Source organism: Poecilia latipinna, unplaced genomic scaffold (assembly GCF_001443285.1).
Source record: "Poecilia latipinna isolate Pla-1442-1.1 unplaced genomic scaffold, P_latipinna-1.0 Scaffold4567, whole genome shotgun sequence".
NCBI lineage: Eukaryota > Metazoa > Chordata > Actinopteri > Cyprinodontiformes > Poeciliidae > Poecilia > Poecilia latipinna.
The window spans coordinates 1-21,744 of record NW_015117183.1 but is presented as its reverse complement, the minus strand read 5'-3'; the positions used below and the strand labels follow the sequence as shown (position 1 = coordinate 21,744).

At 43.1% G+C, this 21,744-nt stretch overlaps 4 protein-coding genes and 2 non-coding genes across 6 annotated transcripts; 3 read left to right on the top strand and 3 right to left on the bottom strand.

Moving 5' to 3' along the window:
* Window positions 1-298: 298 nt before the first annotated feature.
* Window positions 299-5,042, bottom strand: LOC106942800 (pyroglutamyl-peptidase 1-like). The gene is made up of 5 exons (XM_015026140.1): window positions 4,895-5,042; window positions 4,472-4,524; window positions 2,044-2,160; window positions 938-1,170; window positions 299-837 (listed from the first exon to the last, which is right to left on the bottom strand). The coding sequence occupies exons 1-5, from the start codon at window positions 4,923-4,925 to the stop codon at window positions 627-629; spliced, it is 645 nt and encodes a 214-aa protein (XP_014881626.1). The 5' UTR covers window positions 4,926-5,042; the 3' UTR covers window positions 299-626.
* Window positions 5,043-6,136: 1,094 nt separating this feature from the next.
* Window positions 6,137-11,398, top strand: LOC106942802 (E3 ubiquitin-protein ligase DTX4-like). The gene is made up of 9 exons (XM_015026142.1): window positions 6,137-6,435; window positions 6,514-6,575; window positions 6,655-6,816; window positions 7,557-7,618; window positions 7,701-7,867; window positions 7,953-8,106; window positions 8,178-8,267; window positions 8,851-8,949; window positions 9,032-11,398. The coding sequence occupies exons 1-9, from the start codon at window positions 6,404-6,406 to the stop codon at window positions 9,161-9,163; spliced, it is 960 nt and encodes a 319-aa protein (XP_014881628.1). The 5' UTR covers window positions 6,137-6,403; the 3' UTR covers window positions 9,164-11,398.
* Window positions 11,399-11,527: 129 nt separating this feature from the next.
* trnay-gua (transfer RNA tyrosine (anticodon GUA)) lies at window positions 11,528-11,615 on the top strand. Its single transcript is given in 2 exon segments — window positions 11,528-11,564; window positions 11,580-11,615. It is a non-coding gene; the product is annotated as a tRNA-Tyr (tRNA).
* A 548-nt stretch (window positions 11,616-12,163) lies between these two features.
* Window positions 12,164-12,235, bottom strand: trnae-cuc (transfer RNA glutamic acid (anticodon CUC)). Its single transcript has one exon. It is a non-coding gene; the product is annotated as a tRNA-Glu (tRNA).
* A 989-nt stretch (window positions 12,236-13,224) lies between these two features.
* Window positions 13,225-18,214, top strand: LOC106942801 (uncharacterized). The gene is made up of 3 exons (XM_015026141.1): window positions 13,225-13,837; window positions 17,083-17,700; window positions 18,200-18,214. Exons 1-3 carry the CDS (start codon window positions 13,319-13,321, stop codon window positions 18,212-18,214), a joined length of 1,152 nt encoding a protein of 383 aa, XP_014881627.1. The 5' UTR covers window positions 13,225-13,318.
* LOC106942799 (E3 ubiquitin-protein ligase TRIM21-like) lies at window positions 18,176-21,483 on the bottom strand. The gene is made up of 2 exons (XM_015026138.1): window positions 21,065-21,483; window positions 18,176-19,617 (listed from the first exon to the last, which is right to left on the bottom strand). Exon 2 carries the CDS (start codon window positions 19,601-19,603, stop codon window positions 18,455-18,457), a length of 1,149 nt encoding a protein of 382 aa, XP_014881624.1. The 5' UTR covers window positions 19,604-19,617; window positions 21,065-21,483; the 3' UTR covers window positions 18,176-18,454.
* Between the last annotated feature and the right edge of the window lie 261 nt (window positions 21,484-21,744).

Genomic DNA, 21,744 nt, shown 5'->3' with positions numbered 1-21,744 from the left:
CATAGCTTGATTATGCTTCATATGTGGACTGGTTGGTGAACTGAGGCAGATCCAGATTTATCTGAGCTACACAGTGTTGAAGATATAAAAAAATATTGTACATATGATAGTCATACATACTATTTGCTAAAATGACAGTACTAATATCAGACAGTGATACTGGCCCAGATTTTCATATCGGTGCATCCCATGTCTCCTGACCTGGCCAGCAGGGAAACTGTTGTTGTACATGCAGGATCTTTATGTTGGAAGCTAATAATGCTCCATAAGTTATTAAATAACCAACAAGCACAAGATCTAACCACGAAAAACATATATCAACAAGTACTTTATTTCTTCACAGTAATGCTTTGCAAAGTGACAATAAGCACATTTATTAGGTCAAGTGCACAGTGTTGATTCCATTGCAGTTTCCCTGAGATTATTGCGCCTTTACACTACTGTCATTGATAGACACTTAAAGAAATTAAAGTGAAAAATTCATGTTTGGATCACTTTAAACTAGTGATATATACAAATCACTATGGCGGTCTCCACTTGTTTTGACTTTTTAAATCATACAACAAAATCAACTCTTCATTAATTTCTACAAAATGTAAGTGGTTTAGTAAGGGTCCTGTTTAGTGTCATTGCTTATGATGGCAATGTTTGTTGTCTTTTTCCCCCCATTCATTGTAATCAACCTCAAGTAAGTTCAGCATTTCCTTTACAACAGCCTGAAGGCCTCTGCCTAGCTCCTCACTGCTGTAGGGTCCTCCTAATGCAGGCACATGGACAAATGCAGAGTAGCCCTGGCCTTGATGCAGTGAGGTGTAGTAGGTGTAATCACAAAGATACCTATCAAGTCCAAAACATGGCAGTTAGATCATATAAAGTCAAGGTTGGCTTCTAGTTCTGGGGTTTTCATGCATAAACCCCAGTAACGTGAGTCACTTGCCTTCCAGCATCCTTAGATACAGACACAGTTATCCCGATGTTTGACCCGTTGACCCTTTTGCACACCGTGTCCATGTCTATGACTGATTTTATGTAGTCTGGTCCATTCTCCATGCAGCAGTGGGAGGCAGGGCAGAAGCTGCGGTTGTCCAGACGTGTATAGCCCTTGTTGTGGCCACACTGCTCCAAAGTGACTGAGGTTGCAATCCCAGAAACACCCACATGGACAGCTAGCTGCTCACAGGACACCAAGGTTTAAAATTAACTGACTGTTTATTAAACATAAAGATATGTATAGTTCTGGTCAGAAGTTTATGTACACTCATAATATGAATGGTGTCAGATTCAGTTGTGGCTTTTGACAATGAGCAGGCATGAATTTATTGTAGTTTTTAACAAATCAACACTGTCAAAAGTATATGCACAGGTTTATACATTTTTTAATTTCCCTCTGGGATTAAAAAAGTAATCCCAGAAGGATTAGACTTGTTCATGTGAGTAACCTCTAATTTCAGTGGAGTTTGACAGTATAATTTTAGAGCAGGTACATTTTTCTTGTTGAGCCCTTCTTGATTTAAAACTCTCTTCCTTGAGGATGGGGACAGTGGTGTTCTTGTGGCCTGAGATTGTGGTTTAAATGTGGACAAACCTGAGGCAGTTATGCCATAGACACACAAAAACAGGAATGGAGAAATCAGACTGATATGAATGGTGCTAATCTACAACCTATAGACATTTTCTGGACTATGGTGAAAAGCCCAGTACATGCCAAAATGAAGAGCACATTCTGATGCAGAGTAGTCAAATGTCCAGTTAGTCAGATGGTGACAAAAAGTTGCAGGTTTCCATTTTATCTTCTAAGGACTTTTGTTTCAAATATGTACATGTATATGAAAATCCAATTTATAAATTTGACTGCTGCATATGCAAGTGTGTGCACCTAGGTCTTGAAATAAAAACCAGGAAAAAATTATGGACTACAAGGAGTTAACCCTGTGGGGGAAAAAAATAATTCAAATGATCTGTTAAAATTCCAAAATAAATGCGACAATTCATGCTGATCATGAGTATATGTAAACTTCTGGCAAAACATATTTTGCTAAATACCTGGGGCTGATGTTCTTTCCACAGAGACAGTAAAATGTCTTGAACAGCCTGATAATCAACAGGCAGCTCATACACATGAAGATCTACCATCTCCCCCAATCCTAATCGCACCAGTTCCTATGAACACACAAACACACAGTTTTACTGCTCCCTGGAAACATATCTGTTCCCCGTACCACATGGGCACACAGGAAAAGCTAATACTCTAACAAATCAAGTAAATTATTAACAATTCAGAGCATCCTATTCATGAGACTGTCATAACGTCTTAAATCGGAGGATTCTTCAAATTCGTTTTAATCCAGACCTCTATAGGACCTCCTTCCTGCCCACAGCCATCACCATCTGCAATAACTCTCTGAAGGGTCTGGAATTAAAATGAGTTACAGCACCATTTAATTTCCCTTTGGGATCAACAAAGTATTTTCTATTAGAACTGAATTTGAATTCACAAAGCAGTCAAAAACAGTTCCATGATGGATCTCCCATCCCGCAGCAGTCTAACTATGACAGTGTCATCTGCAAATTTGAATCAATGAGTGAAAGAATTAATGTACTTTATTAATCCCACAGGGAAATTCACATTTCACTACAACCCATCCAAAGAACAAACACACAAACGCTTTGGACATGATATGGGTAGACAGGTTCCTGAGGTTGCAGCCCTGGAGGACGCCGCCCTTTAACAGATGAAAATGACAACATTAGATAAGACTGTCATGATGTAGCATGACAGTCTACATCATGTGTGGTGGTGAGAATGAACGCTAAGGACCCAGGTTGAAAGATGAACAGTGAATTTAATGACGGAAGCAACTCAACAGTCCAAGAAAACAGGCAGCACAGTGAGCAGAGATAAAGCTAAGACTGGTAGTGACTAATCAGGAGAAGAGTGCTCCGAGAGCTGACACCAACACAGGACTTCACAGTTCAACTGTGCTGACAGACTACTAACTCTAGACAAGACTTGACAACATACGACAAGGATCTGACAAAGACAACAGGTGGGCTTAAATACACAGAGGATAATCAGGGAACTAGACACACCTGGGAAACAATTAGGGAGCAGACAGGACAACACAGAGACTCGCATGGAACAGGATCAAAATAAACACAGAAAAAAATAAAAATAAACACAGAAAGCTCAACTCCTGACAAAGTTGAGAGAAAAAAAATTACTTGTGTCCTAGTAGACAGCGTGGAGTTACAAGAAAACCTCGACATAAGAACTTGAGGAAGTTATTGTTTTTAAAGACACAAAAATGGGACAAGGACACACCCCTGTGGATCACAGCTGTTTTCTAGATAGAACACCACTCACCTTTAATGGCTACATGTTAAAAAGTCTTAGATTCATTTCACCAAGCCGACATCACAATTAAAAGGTGTAGTAGTTTGTTCTCTAAGATGTGGAGTTGACTCACATTAACACTTTACCAACCAAGGCCAAAATTACTCAAGGACTGGACATGGGCAACCCTGCTCTAATCAATCCAGGTTGGAGCCATAGTGCTGGTACAATTGCAGTAGAGGGTGAAAAGCTGAAATAAGATCCATAAATAAAAGACTTAACGGGTTTTTGTGCCCTGAAGATATGAAGCTATTTTGCAGTGCAGGAGGCTTCGGGATATCCAAGAGTGTCCAACAACTGCCTGGCATGTTAAAAGCCAGCCCCTCAATACTTTGCTTCGTCGAGAGGGTCTGAAATTTGACTACTGAAAAATGATTGCTTGCTGGTGGCATGAACTGTGTTGAGGTTTTAAATTACTACATCAGATTCTACTCAATGTATAACATTTGGCCATTTATTACATATTTAATAAACCAGCTTGAGCTTGCCAAAACTGCGTGTGCTGTAAACAACATCGTGTGGACTAGGGCCACCACATATTTTCCAGCATTATGATATCTTAAGCATTCCTCTTGCTCGGACATTAACTGTTTAATACTTGGAAGTGTGGCCAACATGAACTGAACAGCTTTATTCACTTCTTTGACTTTGCCAAACTACAACCCTGTATAGGCAGACTATAATTCTAAAACAGAAAACGAACTTCATTGTTCCCAACTTTTCCTTCTGTTCTCTGACTCGCCTGGTTGAAATTCAACCAAAGACATTGAGATCAATGGGAGAAATGCCAGACGGATCACCGAAGGCAGATGAAAATCAAATAGAATTGCCAAATGACCGAGCTAATAACTGCCAGGACCACTGTCACCTGTGGAGTGTCTAACTGAACACAGAATTATGTTGTCACTAGAACAGATCTTGCTCAGCATTCACAACAGATGTGTGTTAAAGCATTTTTCTCATAAAAAGCAGGAATGTCTGCTCATTAAAAAAATGTCACATAGACTGGATGTACAATGATGGATGACAGAAGACTGTTGCAAAGTTATTAAATTAGACACACAACCCGATGATTACCTGTACTGCCACCCAGCTCGAGTTCACAGTGTGCTCACCAAAGGGCTCAAACCCTGCAGGAAACAGAGAACTGTCAGGCCCTGCAGCATCAGACACATGGAGGAGGTATGCATGCGGACGTGTGTCAGCCCTTAAGCAGAGTCTAAAGTTTACATCAAGTTAAACATTAATTGTAGCAAAGGCGCATGATGACTCATTATTTTCTCAGTTTCATATTTAATCCAGAAATCTGCAGCAAAATCACTCTAATGTGCAGATGCTTGAAAGCTGTGCCATCTTGCATTATGTTGCCCTGGCAACAGCTAAATCCTTTTTTAACCACAGCTCTCTTATGCATGTTAATTCCACAGAACTGTTGAGAAATCAAACACACGCATCGAAACACATTTAACTTTCACCACTAAACCAATCAGAGAATCTCACCTGTCACCACTACTTTTTTCTTATTGGCCATTATCCTGGTGTTTCAGGAACAGAACTGTTGTGGATGAATAATAGAGTCTAGCCAGGAATCACAGGTTTGTTTGTGTTCACTGGTCTCTTCTTCTTGTTCACTGTAAAAAGAGAAAAACACACTAAATATACATTAACTCCACTGCCATCTGGTGTCTGGAGATGCTCACTCTATAATTTAAAACAACCACTGACCAAAGCAACATTTGAATTATTTCTGAGAAAAAAAGATGGAAATGGAACTGTTTTTAGTTTAAGTATTTTGAGGCAATACACTATAAACAAAGACAGCAAAATAAAATTATATTTTACAATTTTTCATAAGGTAAATCAGAGTTCTTTCAAAAAATAAAGGAACAAACGTAGCTCCTGCAGGTACCATTACTACGTGGTGAGTGTGTCCATAAAACCAGACTGTTCCAATGCAGGATGAGCAGGAATCTGTCACAAAAATTATTGCAGCGCCTTTATTTGTCCTCATTTCTATAAATATGGCTCAAATTAAAGCTGAGAAAATTGCTGATGTTTTTAAGTATTCTCCCTTGATATAAATCTATAAACAGTTTGGTTTCTATCAAGATGTAACAGAGGACTAAGCAAATTGCTCTTTTATATTGGTGAATAATTACATAATTGCTGTTGTTAATTTTTTATTTTGTCAAAATGTAACAAACCATGATAAACCGTGACCATCTATATATTTGATCATTGTTATGTTCAAAGAAGCGAGGCAATTAACCCTTTTTTTGTCATTTATTAAAGGTTTAAAAATTACAGTAGCTGCAGAGCACCACAGCAATGGGAAAACTAGACATTTAATTCCTGAAGAAATTGAGTGGGGCCTGCCTGATGTGGGCAGATCATTTCTGACAGTTAAGTAACAAGCCTGTGCAAGCCAGACTTGCCCTTGGTAAGAACCAGGACAGGCTTGACATGGTCCACCACCAGTGTGCAATGACTGAAGATCATGCAAGGTCCATCCCAATAGTGCTATGGCTAACCTGGTTCTCTACTATCATGCAATGTCTGAACCTCAGGGACAGTGAAATTCAGGCGAGACTGACAACTATAAGCTTTGCACATGTGGTGCAAAATAATAATAAAAAAAAGACAGTGGATAATTTTTTTTTCTAGAAAATTTTCAACCTTCATACTAAGGATTTTAATNGATCCACACAGTGTGATCCACAGTGTGATCCACACAGTGTGATCCACAGTGTGATCCACACAGTGATCCACAGCGTGTCTGTGTGCTACGTGCGCTCTGGCTGCTCTCTGAGGATGATGACGGTGTTGCTGACGGATCAGGTAATCCTCTGGCTGACGTCCGTCTCTGAGCCGATGGAAACTCCCAGGATTAGCTCTGAAAACGCCTCTGGAAGTCGCTCTCATCAGACGAGTGAGCGGTTCTGTTTCCGTGGTGATCGGTCCGGTTGACCCGGTTGCTTCTGGCTCACCGCCTGTTGAACCGGGTTTTAGATGTTGGGAATGACGGTCATCAGAGTTTGTCTGTGAGTTTCCTCTGGACTCCACCAGCCTGGGAGCAGTGGGAATGCTCCTCACTAACCGCCGTGTGTTTTCTCCCGCAGCGTTCCCACCGTCCCGGTGAAGAACCTGAACGGGTCCAGCCCGGTCCACCCCGCGCTGGCCGGTAAGAACCAGCAGCTGGTTTCATCGGATCGCAGAGCGAGCCGAGGGCCGGATCCCACCCGCTCTGCTCTCTGTTCCAGGGATCACCGGGATCCTGATGAGCGCCGCGGCGCTGCCCGTGTGCCTGACCCGGCCGCCCAAGCTGGTGCTGCACCCCCCACCCATCAGCAAGAGCGACATCAAGCCGGTACCGGGCTTCAACCACTCCTGCAGGAAGACCACCAAGAAGCAGGTCCGCAAAGGTAAGCTCCAACCTGGCAACCGCTTCTCAGGTCGTCATCATCATCATCATGTGCTTCAAATGTTTTCTGTCGTCATCTGAACTTTCTGGTGGAAACTAGGCATTTCAATGGAAAATTGAGTGGAAGGAAAACTGTTAGAAAAGTTTGAAGGTTTCTTTAACTGAAAGTCGTAATCATTGAAATGAACAGAAAAACTTGTATATAATCTATATAATATAACATAAAAGTAGGCAGATCAATAATATCAATATCAAGTTGATATCAGTATCAGATCGATAATAGTGTGGTAAAAGCCATACTTTAGTTTCAGATTCCCTCTTAATTTTGTTTTATTTTGGTATTATAGTTTCTCAACTCTTCCCCCAAAAAGATTTTGTTTCAGTTTTCTCTCAAATGATAATTTTGTTTGCAGTTTGTTCATTTAGGAAAATATACACAAATATTATGTTTTTTAAATATTTTGTTAGAAGTATCAGTATCAGTCTGTTGCCAAAAATATTCTGTATTGCTCTCTGATATAAAACTCTCTGTGTGTAAAGAGCCTAAACGGATGTTTCATGGAATTAAATTTGTAAAATTAATGAATTTGTTGATGATACTGTGATTTAGTGAGCTGTGTTGATATTTCTGTTGAAGTCTGTTGAAATATCAATCTTTTCAAATCCTCTGCATTAAATTATGTGAAATCTGTAAAAAAGCTTGATTTACACTTTCCCTCTTCATTTCTTGTGTTTCTGCAGGTAAAACTCCAGAGGAGGTTGTGAAGAAATACCTGCAGAAAGTAAAAAGTCCTCCAGAGGAGGTGAGTCCTGCCTCTGACTGTCACTGCTGATGAATCTGTGAAGATACTGCAGACTAACGTTGGTTCTGTGGGTCTCTTCCAGGACTGCACCATCTGCATGGAGCCACTTGGGGGCCCGTCCGGGTACAAAGGTCCGGGCGTTGGACCCGTCTCCAAGGCAGAGTCGGTGGGTCGCCTCACCCAGTGCGGACACCAGTACCACTTCCAGTGTCTGGTGGCGATGTACAACAATGGCAACAAGGACGGCAGGTCGGTCCAGTACCAGACCCAGAACCAGGCCCAGAAACAAGCCTAAGGTCTCTGAGAGGGAAAATAACCCGACTTCCTGTCTCAGCCTCCAGTGTCCCACCTGTAAGACCATCTACGGCGTGAAGACTGGCAACCAGCCAGCCGGGAAGATGGAGTACCACGTCATCCCCCACTCCTTACCGGGTCACCCCGACTGCAAGAGCATCCGCATCATCTACAACATACCGCCAGGGATTCAGGTACCGACCCGCGGCGCACTCCGCTTGCTGACGTGCTGCCATCAGACACTAACAGGAAGCTTTTCCTCCAGGGACCAGAGCACCCGAACCCGGGGAAGCCCTTCACTGCCAGAGGCTTCCCGCGACACTGCTACCTCCCAGACAGCGAGAAGGGGCGCAAGGTAACAACGCCTGCAACATTTATTTACACTGGCACTTATGATGCGCTACCATGGAAACAAAGCTGCTGATTAGCCTATCAAAAGATCAGAGAGAAAAGAAAGATCATCCCCTACTCTAACGTTTCAAACCAAACAGCCAGAAAGAGATTTAAGGAGGAACAGCAGAAGGAAAGGCGGTGGATTAGCGGAGCTAGCTAACAGCTGATGATGTCATCCAGGACATGTTGCTGTGGGATATCTGCTCTGCTGCCTGGATACTGAGCTGTTAGCATGATATGAGGGTCATGTTAGCGACAGTCTTCAGTCAGAGGCCTCTTCAGATTGGCTGTAAGACTGACTGCAGAGAAACTCGGATGACTTCCAACAACATTTAGTTTCCCTTTGGAACAAATAAAGTTTTTCATTAAATGTTAAATGTGGGTCCAAACTGGGTCGTCAGCAGAACCATGATCCAAACACAGCAGCAAATTAACAACCAAACAACAGAAAGACGGAAGAATCGAAGAATCTCCAGATTGCAGATTGAAAAACGAGGCAGTAACGGCGGTTCTGCTGACGCGGCTTCTCTCCGACCCGTCTGCAGGTTCTGAGGCTGCTGCTGGTGGCGTGGGACCGCCGGCTGATCTTCTCCGTCGGAACGTCCAGCACCACGGGAGAATCCGACACCGTCATCTGGAACGAGGTGCGGAGTCCGCTCAAACCTCCAAGCTAACCATGCTAACCATGCTAACCACGCTAACAACGGGATGTTTCTTCACTTTCAGGTCCACCACAAGACTGAGTTCGGGTCCAACCTGACGGGCCACGGATTCCCCGACCCGGGTCACCTGGACAACGTGTTGGAGGAGCTCCGAGCTCAGGGCATCACAGAGGAAGATGCACTGGTAGAGAAGTGAGAGAGGAAGAGGAGGAAGACTCTCTGCCAGCACTTAGGAGGAGATGAGGAGGACAGCGACCGAGTTCTTCAGACTATGACGCTGGCTTAGCCTTTCAATGCAAGTTTCTCCAAATTTTTTAAACCAGCGCATCAAACGAGTAGTTGAGGGGAGGAAGAGGAGGAGAAAGAGAAGGAAGACGAAGCTTGTGGGTCTAGGTACTAAACAAGAGTGAGAATGAATGGGTACTAACATCTAGAACAGGAACAAGTTAACTTTACTGAATGAACGAATAAAAAGTTGGTAAAATGCAGCAAAAACTGGAAGGAAGAAGACGGAGGAAGAAGAGGAGAGAGGGAGGAAGAGGAGGGAAGGTTGAGGAAGAAGAGAGAGAAGGTGTATGAATGTAGTTTAGGATAGCAGTAGAGTGAAATAACTTGTGTGGTACGTTCAGGTGCTAGAGGGACCAACAGATGGGCTGGCTTTGTTAAGCTGTGGTGAGGTGGCGCCCCCTGGTGGGCAGCTGGAGCAAAGCGGTCCTCACCGTTTCCTCATCACTTCATTCTTCGCTTTGAGTCAGATCCTGCAGCGCCATGTTCATGATTGTTCTGTGAAGATCCGGAAGAACCGAGCCTCCGGGTCGCAACTGCGTTTATGTTTTTATTGTTCTTAGTCATATCAGTCGGTACCGGCGTTCGCTGTTTTGTCCTGACTGTCATTGAATGCTTCGTCCTGTTGAGGTGAACTCAACCAAACCTGGCGGTGCGTTCACTGCCAGGTTAGGAGGTTCCAAATGGTTCTGTTAGCATTCAATGTCAGAACTTTACTCATGTTTGATTGTTTACTACAGAAATTTAAAGTATATTTTCATCCAGTAGCTGCTTTTCTCCATTACAAAAAGTAAACTAAAGATGTTCTGACATTTTTCTATAGATTATGACCTTATTTGGCAACTGAACAAGTGTGAAGCTTTTAATTTTATCTTTTTTGGTGAAGATAAAATATTTACCTGTTCATCAGAGTAAAGATCAAAAATGGTACGATAGAAATTCAGACTCTTTTCCTCTGAGGTACATTGAACGCAGCTTTGTATCAACAGATAGTGTACTGCTTCTGATTGGCTGCCATGTTTTAAGCTCGACCAATGAGAACACTTGTAGATGCACTTTTTATCCCAGCTGTTGGAACCTGTGAGGTTCTGTTAATGACCAGGTCAGAAGAATCCGGGTTATATTTGGGTATCACCATCATCATCATCATCATCTTCTACCTGATGCTGGTTGTCCTAATGATGGTACTCCCTCCACTCTTAACGTCTTTATTACATTTTTTAGCTACATATTTGCTTTTAGTAGCATTTTATTGACACTATTATAGAATAAATTGCCTTTTTTCTTATTTTGTACATTTATCTTGTATTAATTATCCTGTTTTTTATGTTACCTTTTGTTTACGAAGACAGTATTATTAAATACGCCGTCTTTTGTTGTTCTCTGTACAGAAATGAAGCTGATTTGCATCTTTTCTTTGGAAAAGGAATTTCATGGTAGACTTTTATCTGAGTGTGACTTGTAATACATTTTTCTAACTGAAAGCTGCAGCTGTGTATTCATGCTGTCAGTGTCTGTCATGATGCTGGAAGCATTTAAACTTGGTCTTAAAAACTTTTCCAGAATCACCTCCATTTGTCATAAATGTTTTCCTGTTCTTTGGCTCAGACAACACGACGTTTCCTTCTGAGCGTGTGCAGCGTGAGGCCAGATGGGATTCATACGGAAGAAGATTACAGCCTCTGGAAAAACACATAATTTACTTTTTTTCTCAGAAGTCCAACTATAAACTCAGAATTCTGTTTAATTTAGACTTTAAACTTGTCTTTAATTTTAGGATTCTTATTGTAATCTCAGAATTTGGGGAAAACATTCTCAGCATTCTGGGGTGAATTTCATAATTGTGTTTTTATTTTTCAGTGGCCCTAATCTTCTTCTGTAACTTCACGGTGTGATTTACTTTTTAATTTGTTTAAACCACCATCATGCCTCATCCCCACTGAACTCTCCTCACCAGTAAATGTGTGGATTACTATCGGCCCACCGGTGGCATCTTGTAGTGGAAGGAGAGACGTGATCATGGGTGCTGATTTGAAAGCATGAAAACATGTTAAACAACAAAAAAAAGTGTAAATATGGCATAAATAATTGCTGGAGTATGAATGATTAATACAATAAGAAAAATAAAGAATGAATGAAATTTAAACTTCTGTGTCCTGTCATCTATCGATACCGTGGAATAAAAGTAAAACTAAACTGAAAACGTATAAGACGCTGAACTGAGGACTGAGCTGCCCTGTGAAATACGTCACAGTGTGCTGACGACAGTAAGCTACCTTCGATAGCTCAGTTGGTAGAGCGGAGGACTGTAGAGGCGTCTGCCAGTTATCCTTAGGTCGCTGGTTCGAATCCGGCTCGAAGGAGGCAACTCTTTTGTCATTTGTTGTGAAAACGACTGCAGCATGCAATGCAAGCTATCCTCGGAGTTATTCGCGTTTCAGGCAGTCTGGTTTTGCTATATACTTTTATTATTGCTTATTTATTTCTTATTATTGGAGCCTTGCTACGACATTTCTTTCAATTTGTACATTTTTAAATGTACAATTGAATGACAATACACTGTCTATGTCTAAAAATGAAGCACAACAACGAACTGTTCATGGAAAAGTGCTGGAAAGAAACATTTTTTTAAAGCACAGAACAATGGATTAATTTGTTTAAATGCTTTCCTGTCAGTACGGTGATCTATGTTCGCTACGGGGGAAAAAAATAAAAATCGGAGAAGTCATGTAAGTTTTGCAAAATGTATGTAATATCAATGTATGTATGATCTCCTGATAAACTAATTAAATAAATAAATAAATAAATGCTTTCTTTATGCTGCTCGTTTTAAGGAGGGTTAAGAAGAAACGCTGAAAATGGCTAAAGGAACTTCCGATGATTTCCTCACCACTTAGACAGAAAACAACTGTTCCCTGACCGGGAATCGAACCCGGGCCGCGGCGGTGAGAGCGCCGAATCCTAACCACTAGACCACCAGGGAGCGCTTAACGAACCGTTACGTCATCGAAATTTATAGTGGAGTGAGTCAATGTTCAATGGACGATGATTGAGTTTTCCTCAATATATACCAGCTGTAGTGCAGCTAAACCTTGGAGATCTGCATCCAAACCATCTTTTACCGCACATTCACCACCGCTGCTGTCCACCGGGTCGGCGGTTATATTCCCGGGCGTCTCCTCCTTCAGTCCTGGAGCGTCCTTCGCCCAAATCGCTCAGGTATCCGGTCCGGTCCTTGCCCCGTGTGGCCTTTATTTTACATCCAGAGGTCCTTTTTATTCCTGCAGCCGTGAGTCAAGCATTCCCCCTACAGCCCAAGATAATGTTTCTCCGGTTAAAATTCTGGAGCTGCACCGGTCCGACGTTCAGCGTCTCCTCACACCGCGCACCTGCCCCCCCTCCTGTCACACCTGTGTCTCTGTTTAGAAGTTCGGGTAAAAGTTGTGACCCAGATATTTTACCCCGTGGACTTTTACAAACAAAATAAATACATAAAAGACATCCTTGTGCGTATACTAATACAAACAATTTATTTGTATTTTATTGATCTACGTTTTATTCTCTGTAGTTAACTCTTTTTCCCCCAGAGGATACTTTATTTTATTGTGATGTCACAAGCTTCCCCTAAATTCATTTTTATGGATAAATTCTAAAGCGTTTATGTAGTTGGCCGTTTTGTAAACTTTTAGTTGAACAAAATTTCCAATTCTCTTTTTCATTTAAAGCTTTATTGAGCAAGTGGCAAGTATACAACTGAACAAATAAATACAGAATAATCGAGCAAAGATGCAACCATGACTGAAAGATCTGTTCCAAAGAACTACTTCCAGAAGCGTAACCATTATGATAGGTTTTAGGTAACAAATTTGTTCCTGTGGACAGCGATCGCCACCATTGGGTGGTAATAGCGTTAGTCTTTGTGACTTGGCTGTTACCACTGTTTCGAGAGGTTCGTTAATCTTTGTCACTCTGCCGTAAGTGTGGTGAACACGGTCATCTGGCCGAGGCTTGTGATAAGGTATTTTGTGGTAAGTGTAGAGAAGTGGGACACACGTTTGATGAATGTATGAATGGGCGGAAATGTAATTTATGTGGCGAGCAAGACCATCTGTTCAGAGACTGTCCAAAATCTTTTGCAAATAAACTGAAAAAGGCAAAAGAAGTGGAACAAGCGGACATGGTAAGTGAGCAAATTGAAGCCGTTGGGCTGGAAAATTCAAATCTCCCGTCGGCTCCTCTGATTGGAGGAGAGGAGGAGGAGACGGGAGAGGGGGAGGGGAAGGAGGAGACCCCCCAGGCCGAAACATCTAGTGACGGGGGGGAAATGCAGACCGAAGGCGGAGCTAGCTACGACTCTCAGGAAATGGAGTCTGACAGCAGCGAGGATGCCCCCCTCCCCCAACTGGCTAAGAGGCCAGCATCAGAGTCTCCCTCCGACCAGACCATCGCGGTGGAGAAGAGAGGAAGACTTGAGAACCTCTTCGGTTCATTCGGGGAGGAGACCAAGTTCTTCCTCTCTGATCCAGCCGATGAGGCCTCTTTTCAACATGTTGCTCAGCAATCAACCCCGGAGGACCCATCGAAGGTATCGGCTTTAGAAAAACGTCCGAAACCGAGAGTCCGAAGGGGGAACGGAGCTCAGGTCCGACCTGCACCACCATGCGGGGTTGAGGACGAGCTCCGTTCACAGGACAGTCTCTGAGCCCATTTTAACTTGGTTTTAAACGGGCTTTTACTGTTTTAATCCTTTAAAATGTCTTCCCTGTTCTTAGTCATTATACTCATGACTCTCACCTTCTCAACCATCAATGTTAGAAGTGTGAAGTCACGAGTTAGAGCCCAGAGTGTTTTATCCTTTTTAAGTTCTGTACAGTCAGATTTGTTTTTATTACAAGAATGTGCAATCCCGTTTTTAAAGACCTACACACGGTGGCAGGATCTGCGGCCACGACCGTCTATATGGAGCGGCTCCAATGAGAATAAAAATGACGGCGTGGCCATTTTAATAAATAACCCGCACATCTTGGTGAAGGGGAGCACCGTGGAGGGAGAGGGACGAGCACTTTTAGCAAATCTGACTTTTAACCTCTTAAATATTTATGGTTTTAGTGACAAACATGACAGGTACGACTTTTTAGAGGAACTGCAGCCCCACATGCTGGGAAGAAAACCTTTTATTATGGGGGGGATTTTAATTGTGTTTTAAATAGAAAAGACAGAAAAGGAGCAGGACAAGATTTTAAGGTAGACAAGACATCGCTTTTATTACAGAGAATCGTTAGAGATTTTAAACTAGTGGACTGTTTTAAAAGCATGCATCCTGGAGAGGAGGGCTACACCTGGGTCAGTGATGATAGCTCTAAGGCCTCTTGCATCGATTACTTCTTCACAAGGGACTGCGCCCTAACCGATGCTAGATTGTCACCGGCTTTCTTTTCTGATCACCTCCTTCTATCCTGCACGCTTTCTGTGGAGGTCTGTGGAAGCTCAACCGCTCCCTGCTGGAGGACCAGTTTCTGGTCAGCCAGTACAGGGAGCGGTACCCAGTGGCGCAACTGCACATTATTCAGGTGGATGCGAAAACATAAATCGGCGCCCCCCATCCTCCCCCCCGGGTGACGATGCGTGAAGTGTAAAAATCGCTACATTTACCTCGTTATGTGCGAGAGGTGAAGGAGCGTGAGGCGCGCTGAACTGTATGGGAAAACATAATTGGCGCGTCGCCCCCTCAAGACGGGGTTTTGGCGCCCCCTCTGGTGCTGCGCCCCTATGCGTTGCATACGCTGCATACCCACTTTTTGCGCCTCTGGCGGTACCGCGAGTGGCAGACCCTCCAAGACCTGTACGAAACACGAGCACAGTGGTGGGAGATGGTAAAAGGTAGGACCCAGACTTTCTTCAGACAAGCAGGTAAAAAGAAAAAGAAAAAAGAACAGATGCATGATGGGGCTGCAGAAACGTTTACAAAGATATCACCTTTTAAATCAACAGGGAATGGATTTTAATAAAGAAATAAGAGAAGTAAAGAAAGAAATGAGCATTTTAGTAGAAATAAAAAGTAAGGGAGTTATTTTAAGAAGTAGAGAAAGAGAAATAGAAGAAGGAGAAAAATGCACTAGATACTTTTTAAAAAAAAAATAAACAATCCGAGTTTCATATCTGAATTAAAGTTAGAAAATGGTGACATTGTGTCAAACATAGAGGAAAAGAAAAAAGTAATTGAAAACTTTTATAGTAAATTATATACAGGAAACGTAGTCAACAAAGAACAGATAAACGAAACTCTGAATTTTCTTGAAAATGTTTTAAAAGAAACTAGTTTTTTAGAGCAGGATTTTACTCTTTTAGAGCTTTTTAATTCACTGAAGAGTTTTAAAAGAGGAAAATCTCCAGGCTCAGACGGACTCCCTTTAGAATTTTATTTAACATTTTGGGACATTTTAGCACCGGATTTAATTGTTGTTTTTACTGATTTTAATAAACTCTATACACTCCCAGATAGTTTTAGAACAGTTACACTTTTATATAAAGACAAAGACAAAAGAGACCTAAAAAACTGGAGACCCATCACCCTGTTAAACGTGGATTGTAAACTTTTTAGTAAACTTTTAGCAGCCAGGATGCGCCGAGTGTTGGGGGATCTAATCCACCCGGATCAAGCCTGCGCGGTGCCGGGAAGGAGGATCACGGACAGCCTCGTACTGATCCGAGACACCATCTGTTTTGCGAGAGACAGAAACATTCGGCTGATAGTCCTAAATCTAGATTTCGAGAAAGCTTTTGATCGGGTCTCGCACCAGTACCTTCTCCAGGTACTGCAAAAAATGGGTTTTCCTGGGAGGTCCATAGTGTGGGTGGGACTGCTGTATAGAGACATCTCCAGCAGATTCATGGTTAACGGGTTTCTGACAAAAGCAGTGAAAGTGAACTGCGGTGTCCGTCAGGGTTGTCCGTTATCCGCCCTTCTCTACGTGACCTGCGTCGAGCCGCTCGCGCAGATCTTGAGAAGGGACCCACTGATCTCAGGCGTGTTTTTACCGGGGAGTGGAGGGCAGGTGGCCAAATGTCTTTTATATATGGATGATTTTAACATTTTATGTACAGATCTTTTATCAGTAGATAGAGTTTTTAAATTAACGGAATGGTTCGGTAAAGCGTCAGGCTCAAAATTAAACAGAGAAAAAACAAAAGCACAATTCTACGGACCATGGAAAGAAAATGAAAAAACAGGACTACAGTTTCAGGTGACTCAAGAACAGAAAATTTTAGGTGTTAGATTTGATGAAAATGGCGAAGGGAAAATAAATTGGACAGAAATAACACGAAAAGTAAAACAAAGATTAGGTTTCTGGTCAATGAGGAACTTAATAGAGGGGAAGATTTTAATAGTAAAAGCAGTGATTTTACTAACCAGTTTTGTTTTTATTCCTCCTAGGAGAGTGTTTTTAGAGCTGCAACGGGACATTTTTTTATTTCATCTGGGACTCCAAATGGGAAAGACTAAAACGAGAAACTATGACAAAACCCAAAGAGAAAGGGGGGAAAGGAGTCCCAGGCCTGTACATGTTTTTAGGCAGCTTTTATATCAGCACTCATTTTAACCAAGCCATGGACATTTTTAACAATCCAAAGACAAATGCCATAAATAGATTTTGGTTTGGATCTTACCTGAGGAAATTGAAACTTTTAAAGAGTGATTTTAGAACCCCAGTAGCTTTTAATCTCCCACCAGCATACGCTTTTATACAGAAATTTTTACAGCATTTTAAACTGGAAGGAGAGGAGATCGGGATTTTAACCAACCATCGTTTTATTATCTCTGTTGTGCAGGACCGGGAACCAGTGACTCCAGTGCGCGGCCTCCTGCGTGGAGACGCCACCGCAGTTTGGCGCAACGCGAGCCATCCCGTCCTTCCGAACAGACTCCAGGACCTGTCCTGGATGGTGGCCCATGAGATCCTCCCGGTCAGAGCCGTTATGCACTCCCGCGGCATGTCGGCGACCTCCATCTGCCCCCGACCCGGTTGTGGCGCGCCGGAGTCGGTGAGGCACCTGCTGTGGGAGTGCAGCGCTGCCAGGGACCTGTGGGCAGAGGCCGGCTCCTTGCAATTCCCATACTTGCCAGCAAGGGAGGTCCTCGATCTACAGCTCGTGCTGTACGGGGTGAGCCACCAGAAAATGGAGAAAAAAAGACTTTGCAGAGATGTGGCTCACCCTTGCCACCGTCAAAGACGCCATATGGACCTCCAGAAACTTGCTGGTAAGCAGGCGCAGGCAGATCCCCCCTGTGGCTGTGATCCGGATGGCGGCAGCGAAAAGAGAAAACATCAGAGCTGCAGGTGGCGCACCAAGGACACAGCCACAAAGAAGCATCGCCTGCACCTCCATGGACGAAGGAGCCGGAGCTCCACGTACGGAGGTCCCGGCAGCGGCGGCCTGGCCCTCCGGGTGAGGAAGGAGGGAAGGAGCAGCAGGGGAGGTTTTCTCCTCTGGGCACCAAGCGCTGTTTGGAAGGACGGGATGGCTCAGAACTTAGTAAGGAGTCACCCCGGTCCTGCTCAACTTTTAATGTACAGAGTTTGGTTTTTAACATCCTTGTTCTTATCTTCTTTTAGTGAGAAATGTGACAAACTGTATTTTAGTCTTTTTATGTGAAGATTTTCTGTATAAATGTGTTTATGCTATAAAATGTCCTAAGTACTGCGACAGACTGGCGACCTGTCCAGGATGTACCCCGCCTCTCGCCCGGAACGTTAGCTGGAGATAGGCACCAGCACCCCTCCCGACCCCACTGAGGGACAAGGGTGTTCAGAAAATGGATGGATGGATGGATGTCCTCAGTAACAATAAAAAAAATTTTCAAAAGAAACAAAAAAAGGAGGATAGTAGCACTTTAGCATTAGCATCTATAGCACATCTGTTTGTGCAACTCATGTTTATGATTTAGGATTATCATTATTAACATTAGTGTCCACTGTGCGCATGTTTTCCACCAATAAGTTAGTTATGTTCCACATGAAAATACGTGAATACTGAGCGGTATATATAGGTTCACACTAAAATGCTACATTTCAGTAACAGTCTTTTGTATTTATCAGAAGTGGATGGGAGAAACTGATCTGAGTGAAAGGCTTGAAGTGGATCATCAAAGAAAAAGCATTTGGAGAACCAGGAGAAAGGAAGCAGATGGATTATCGGGTTGTTACTGAGGGACAATGGAGACCGGTGTGATAATCAGAGGGGCCCCGTTTGTCCCATCGTTGTTATGACCTGGACCAAATAATGGGTGGAGTCTCTCAGTGAAGTGGCAACCAGTGAAGGAGAAGATCAGAGCAGCAGCATCTACATCATAAAAGAAGACCAGACCCTCTTCATAATCCACAAACACCCCCACCTTCTCCAGACCAGACTTCAGAGATAATGGGACAGGAGGGGAAGACAGACCAAAGAACTCGTTTTGATTCCTCACAGTTAGGGACCAGAAACCAGACCGAGGAATCAGTCTGACGCGATCTGTCCGAGAGACAGACTCCTTGGCCACGCCGATAGTCCAATTAGTCTTTCCTTTCACCTGGACCTCGAAGTAAAACCTGCCGGAGGAGAAGCTCTGCTCTCCTAAAACATATTTAAGATACCTAAACCTGTTTGGGTCATGCGGGAGATTCCCCGTTGGGTTGCAACAGCTCACTTGTTTCCCATCATCCGACAGGATGAGTTTGGGATGAACGGTATCCGGATCAAGAGTCACATCCACGGCGTAGTGTTTTGCTCTCATCAGCTCGGCTCGGATCAGCAGCCTGGGAGTTTCCTTATTCATCACCTCAGTGAAGATCTGCTCCAGCTGAGAGGCAGAGAGCGGACCCACCGCAGTCCAGTTCTGTCCAGAGGTCAGATTCTGGCATCTCTTTGCTGGACTCCAGGACCAAATGTCCTCCATGATTCCCTTTGCATTCCCTTCAGTTTCCTCTGTCAGAGGAGGGCTGTGATTGACTTGGGAGGATAAAATAAATAAGAGAACCATGCCACATAATATGGCAATCTTTCTGTTTTTAGTGAAGAGATTGCCGCTAACTGGACCAGGGATTTCTGCCTCTGCGTTCTGGCGTAGAGCTGACCTTCTGAACTCATCGAGCAGCTCAGCGATCAGAGTGTTGACCTCCAGCTCCGGCCTTGGAAAGAACATCTTTTCACACGCTGGACACTGAAACGGGACATCATCACACACGTTTTCTGTGACGCAGTTCTTGCAGAAGTTGTGGCCGCATGGTGTGCTGACCGGATCCGTGAAGACATTCTGACAGATGAAGCACCGAAACTGGTCCTCAGATAGGAGACAGCTGGCCGTGGACATGCCTGCGCCGGGACCTGAGGCAAGAAGGTGAGATGTTTGAAACCCAACAGCACAGCTGGTCAGAACTCTGAGGTCACCAGTCCAGCAACACAGAGACACACAGGACTGACAACAACTGCCTGAGAGCAGCTAACCGTCTAATAAACCTAGCATGTCTTCAGAAGACAACAGGAACCTGGAGTACCCAGAGAGAACCCAGAATGCACAGGGAGCCAGGCAAGACCAACAGAAACCAAACAGACTCTGGAGTTCAGTTAAATCATCAACACATTAAAGGAACAGAGCGTAAATCTGGCTAGATCAGGCCGTCCCCACAACCTGAGTGACATTTGAAGAAGGAGACCAGAGAGGTCACCAAGGTTACCATGACGATGCTGAAGGAACTATTATGGAGAGAGGTGATGAGAAAACTCACATCAAGTCAAAAGGCATAGAAGAGACTCCATGGTCAGTGGACAGATGTTTTCTGGTCTTTGAGACCAAAGCGGACCTTTCTGCCTATCAGACAAGATACTGTGATAGGTGGACACCAAACACTCATCACCAAAAACACACCAGGCTTCTCTGCAGCAGCTTGGTGAAGGTCCATAAGGTCAAATTAAAGCAGTAAAACACATTCCAGTCAAAGTTCAGAGCTCTTCCCAGCTGATCCCAACCCAACAGAGCTGGAAGAGTTTAGCAGAAAAACTGCAGCGAATAGATGAGCAGCCTGACTGAGACGGATCCAAACCGACTGCCTGCCGGACGGCAGCCAGGGGGCAAATACTAAAAACTGACTGACGGGGTGAATACTGCAATCACTTCATTTATGCTGCTGATTTGTGTTTCCTAGAAATCAGTTTTCACCCTGACATTGAAGGGTTTTTGTTAAAAAATAAATATATAATTGATTATGATTGATTTATAAAAAATATTAAAAAGGTAAAACATCTAAGGGTGTGAAAACTTTTTAGGCCAAATCGGTGAAAGGTTTGGGTTCATTTCAGAAACCGTTTGCTTTGGTGCTTCAGTTTTATTAATGTTTCACAGAGGGAACATTTTGTTCTGATCTCAGTAAAGAGTCCAGATAAAAACAAACACATTACTAATTATGTGTTATGAAACTATAAACATGTCGAGTTGTTTTGTTTAAATTCCTCTGTTGCCGCTTCCTCCCCATTAGATCATATTTCTGCAGGAAATGTCAACCAGTTAGAAAAACAAAAACCAAAAAGCCAATCAGATGAGAGGAAAGTACTGCTGCTGATCTCTAAACAAACATCTGGTCCTCGGTAAAATTAGATTTATGGCACAATTAAGGACTTCTACATGTAATTTATGCCACCATCCTATCAACAATAATCTGAAACACTTCAACATTTCCACACAAAACAAACCTGCGTGGATGTTTGAACTCAGCAGAAACCGAACAGAAAAGCTGAGTGAGAGGAAACAAAGACGGATGTAAAAAGTTTCACTCACCTACGTTCAGCAGAGACTCTGTGAGAAAGTCCTGATGATCCGGAATCGGAGTTTACAGAACCGTCTGAACAGCTGCTGAGCAACAAACTGAAAGTGAAAGCAGCTGCAGTGTTACCTGTAGCTCCACCTTCATGAAGGTCTGACATTTCCTCAGCCTGAGAGGGAAACACTCTGGTTAGGAGTTATTAAATATAAAAGTGCTAAAATCACTAAAGAGTTTGACTTCTTCAGCACTGGCACATCCAATAGTTAATTATGTGATGCTTTCACCTGGTTACCTTGCACATAATGCCAATGACAGACACTTTGGTGGGAGGAGCCAGTAGTCTAACCTGAGTATGCTCAGATAAAATGGAAAATCATGATGCAAGATGCTTAAAATCCCAAAATATTCATTATCCATCATGGAAACCAGCAACACAACTTTCCCTCCTGCTGCTAGTGTTACGACTCCCCATTGCAATCAACAGCCAGTATAAAATCAATTAGCAAATTTTATGGTCATACAAATAAGGTGTGCATTTTTAGGAAGTGACCGAAAAACAAAACAAAATAAATGGGGAAAAAAATTGTTAGCCCGCCCTCACAAACACCAAGACAAGACAAACAATCCAACACTGAGCAGACTAACAAAAAAGAAATGCAATTCAAACAGCAGGAGCAGTGATATAACTGTAAAA

Bases quoted from the DNA above. Each gene is read 5' to 3' on its own strand.
- LOC106942799 (XM_015026138.1), bottom strand. From the start codon at position 19,603: ATGTCCACGGCCAGCTGTCTCCTATCTGAGGACCAGTTTCGGTGCTTC.
- LOC106942802 (XM_015026142.1), top strand. From the start codon at position 6,404: ATGTTGGGAATGACGGTCATCAGAGTTTGTCT. The intron at 6,817-7,556 runs GTAAGCTCCAAC...GTGTTTCTGCAG, and splicing joins CAAGAAGCAGGTCCGCAAAG to GTAAAACTCCAGAGGAGGTT. The intron at 8,950-9,031 runs GTGCGGAGTCCG...CTTCACTTTCAG, and splicing joins ACACCGTCATCTGGAACGAG to GTCCACCACAAGACTGAGTT.
- LOC106942801 (XM_015026141.1), top strand. From the start codon at position 13,319: ATGAATGGGCGGAAATGTAATTTATGTGGCGAGCAAGACCATCTGTTC. The intron at 13,838-17,082 runs GTATCGGCTTTA...TCTGTTGTGCAG, and splicing joins CCCCGGAGGACCCATCGAAG to GACCGGGAACCAGTGACTCC.
- LOC106942800 (XM_015026140.1), bottom strand. From the start codon at position 4,925: ATGGCCAATAAGAAAAAAGTAGTGGTGACAG. The intron at 2,161-4,471 runs GTAATCATCGGG...GTGTGTTCATAG, and splicing joins CGAGCTGGGTGGCAGTACAG to GAACTGGTGCGATTAGGATT. The intron at 1,171-2,043 runs GTATTTAGCAAA...TCCTGTGAGCAG, and splicing joins GGAAAGAACATCAGCCCCAG to CTAGCTGTCCATGTGGGTGT.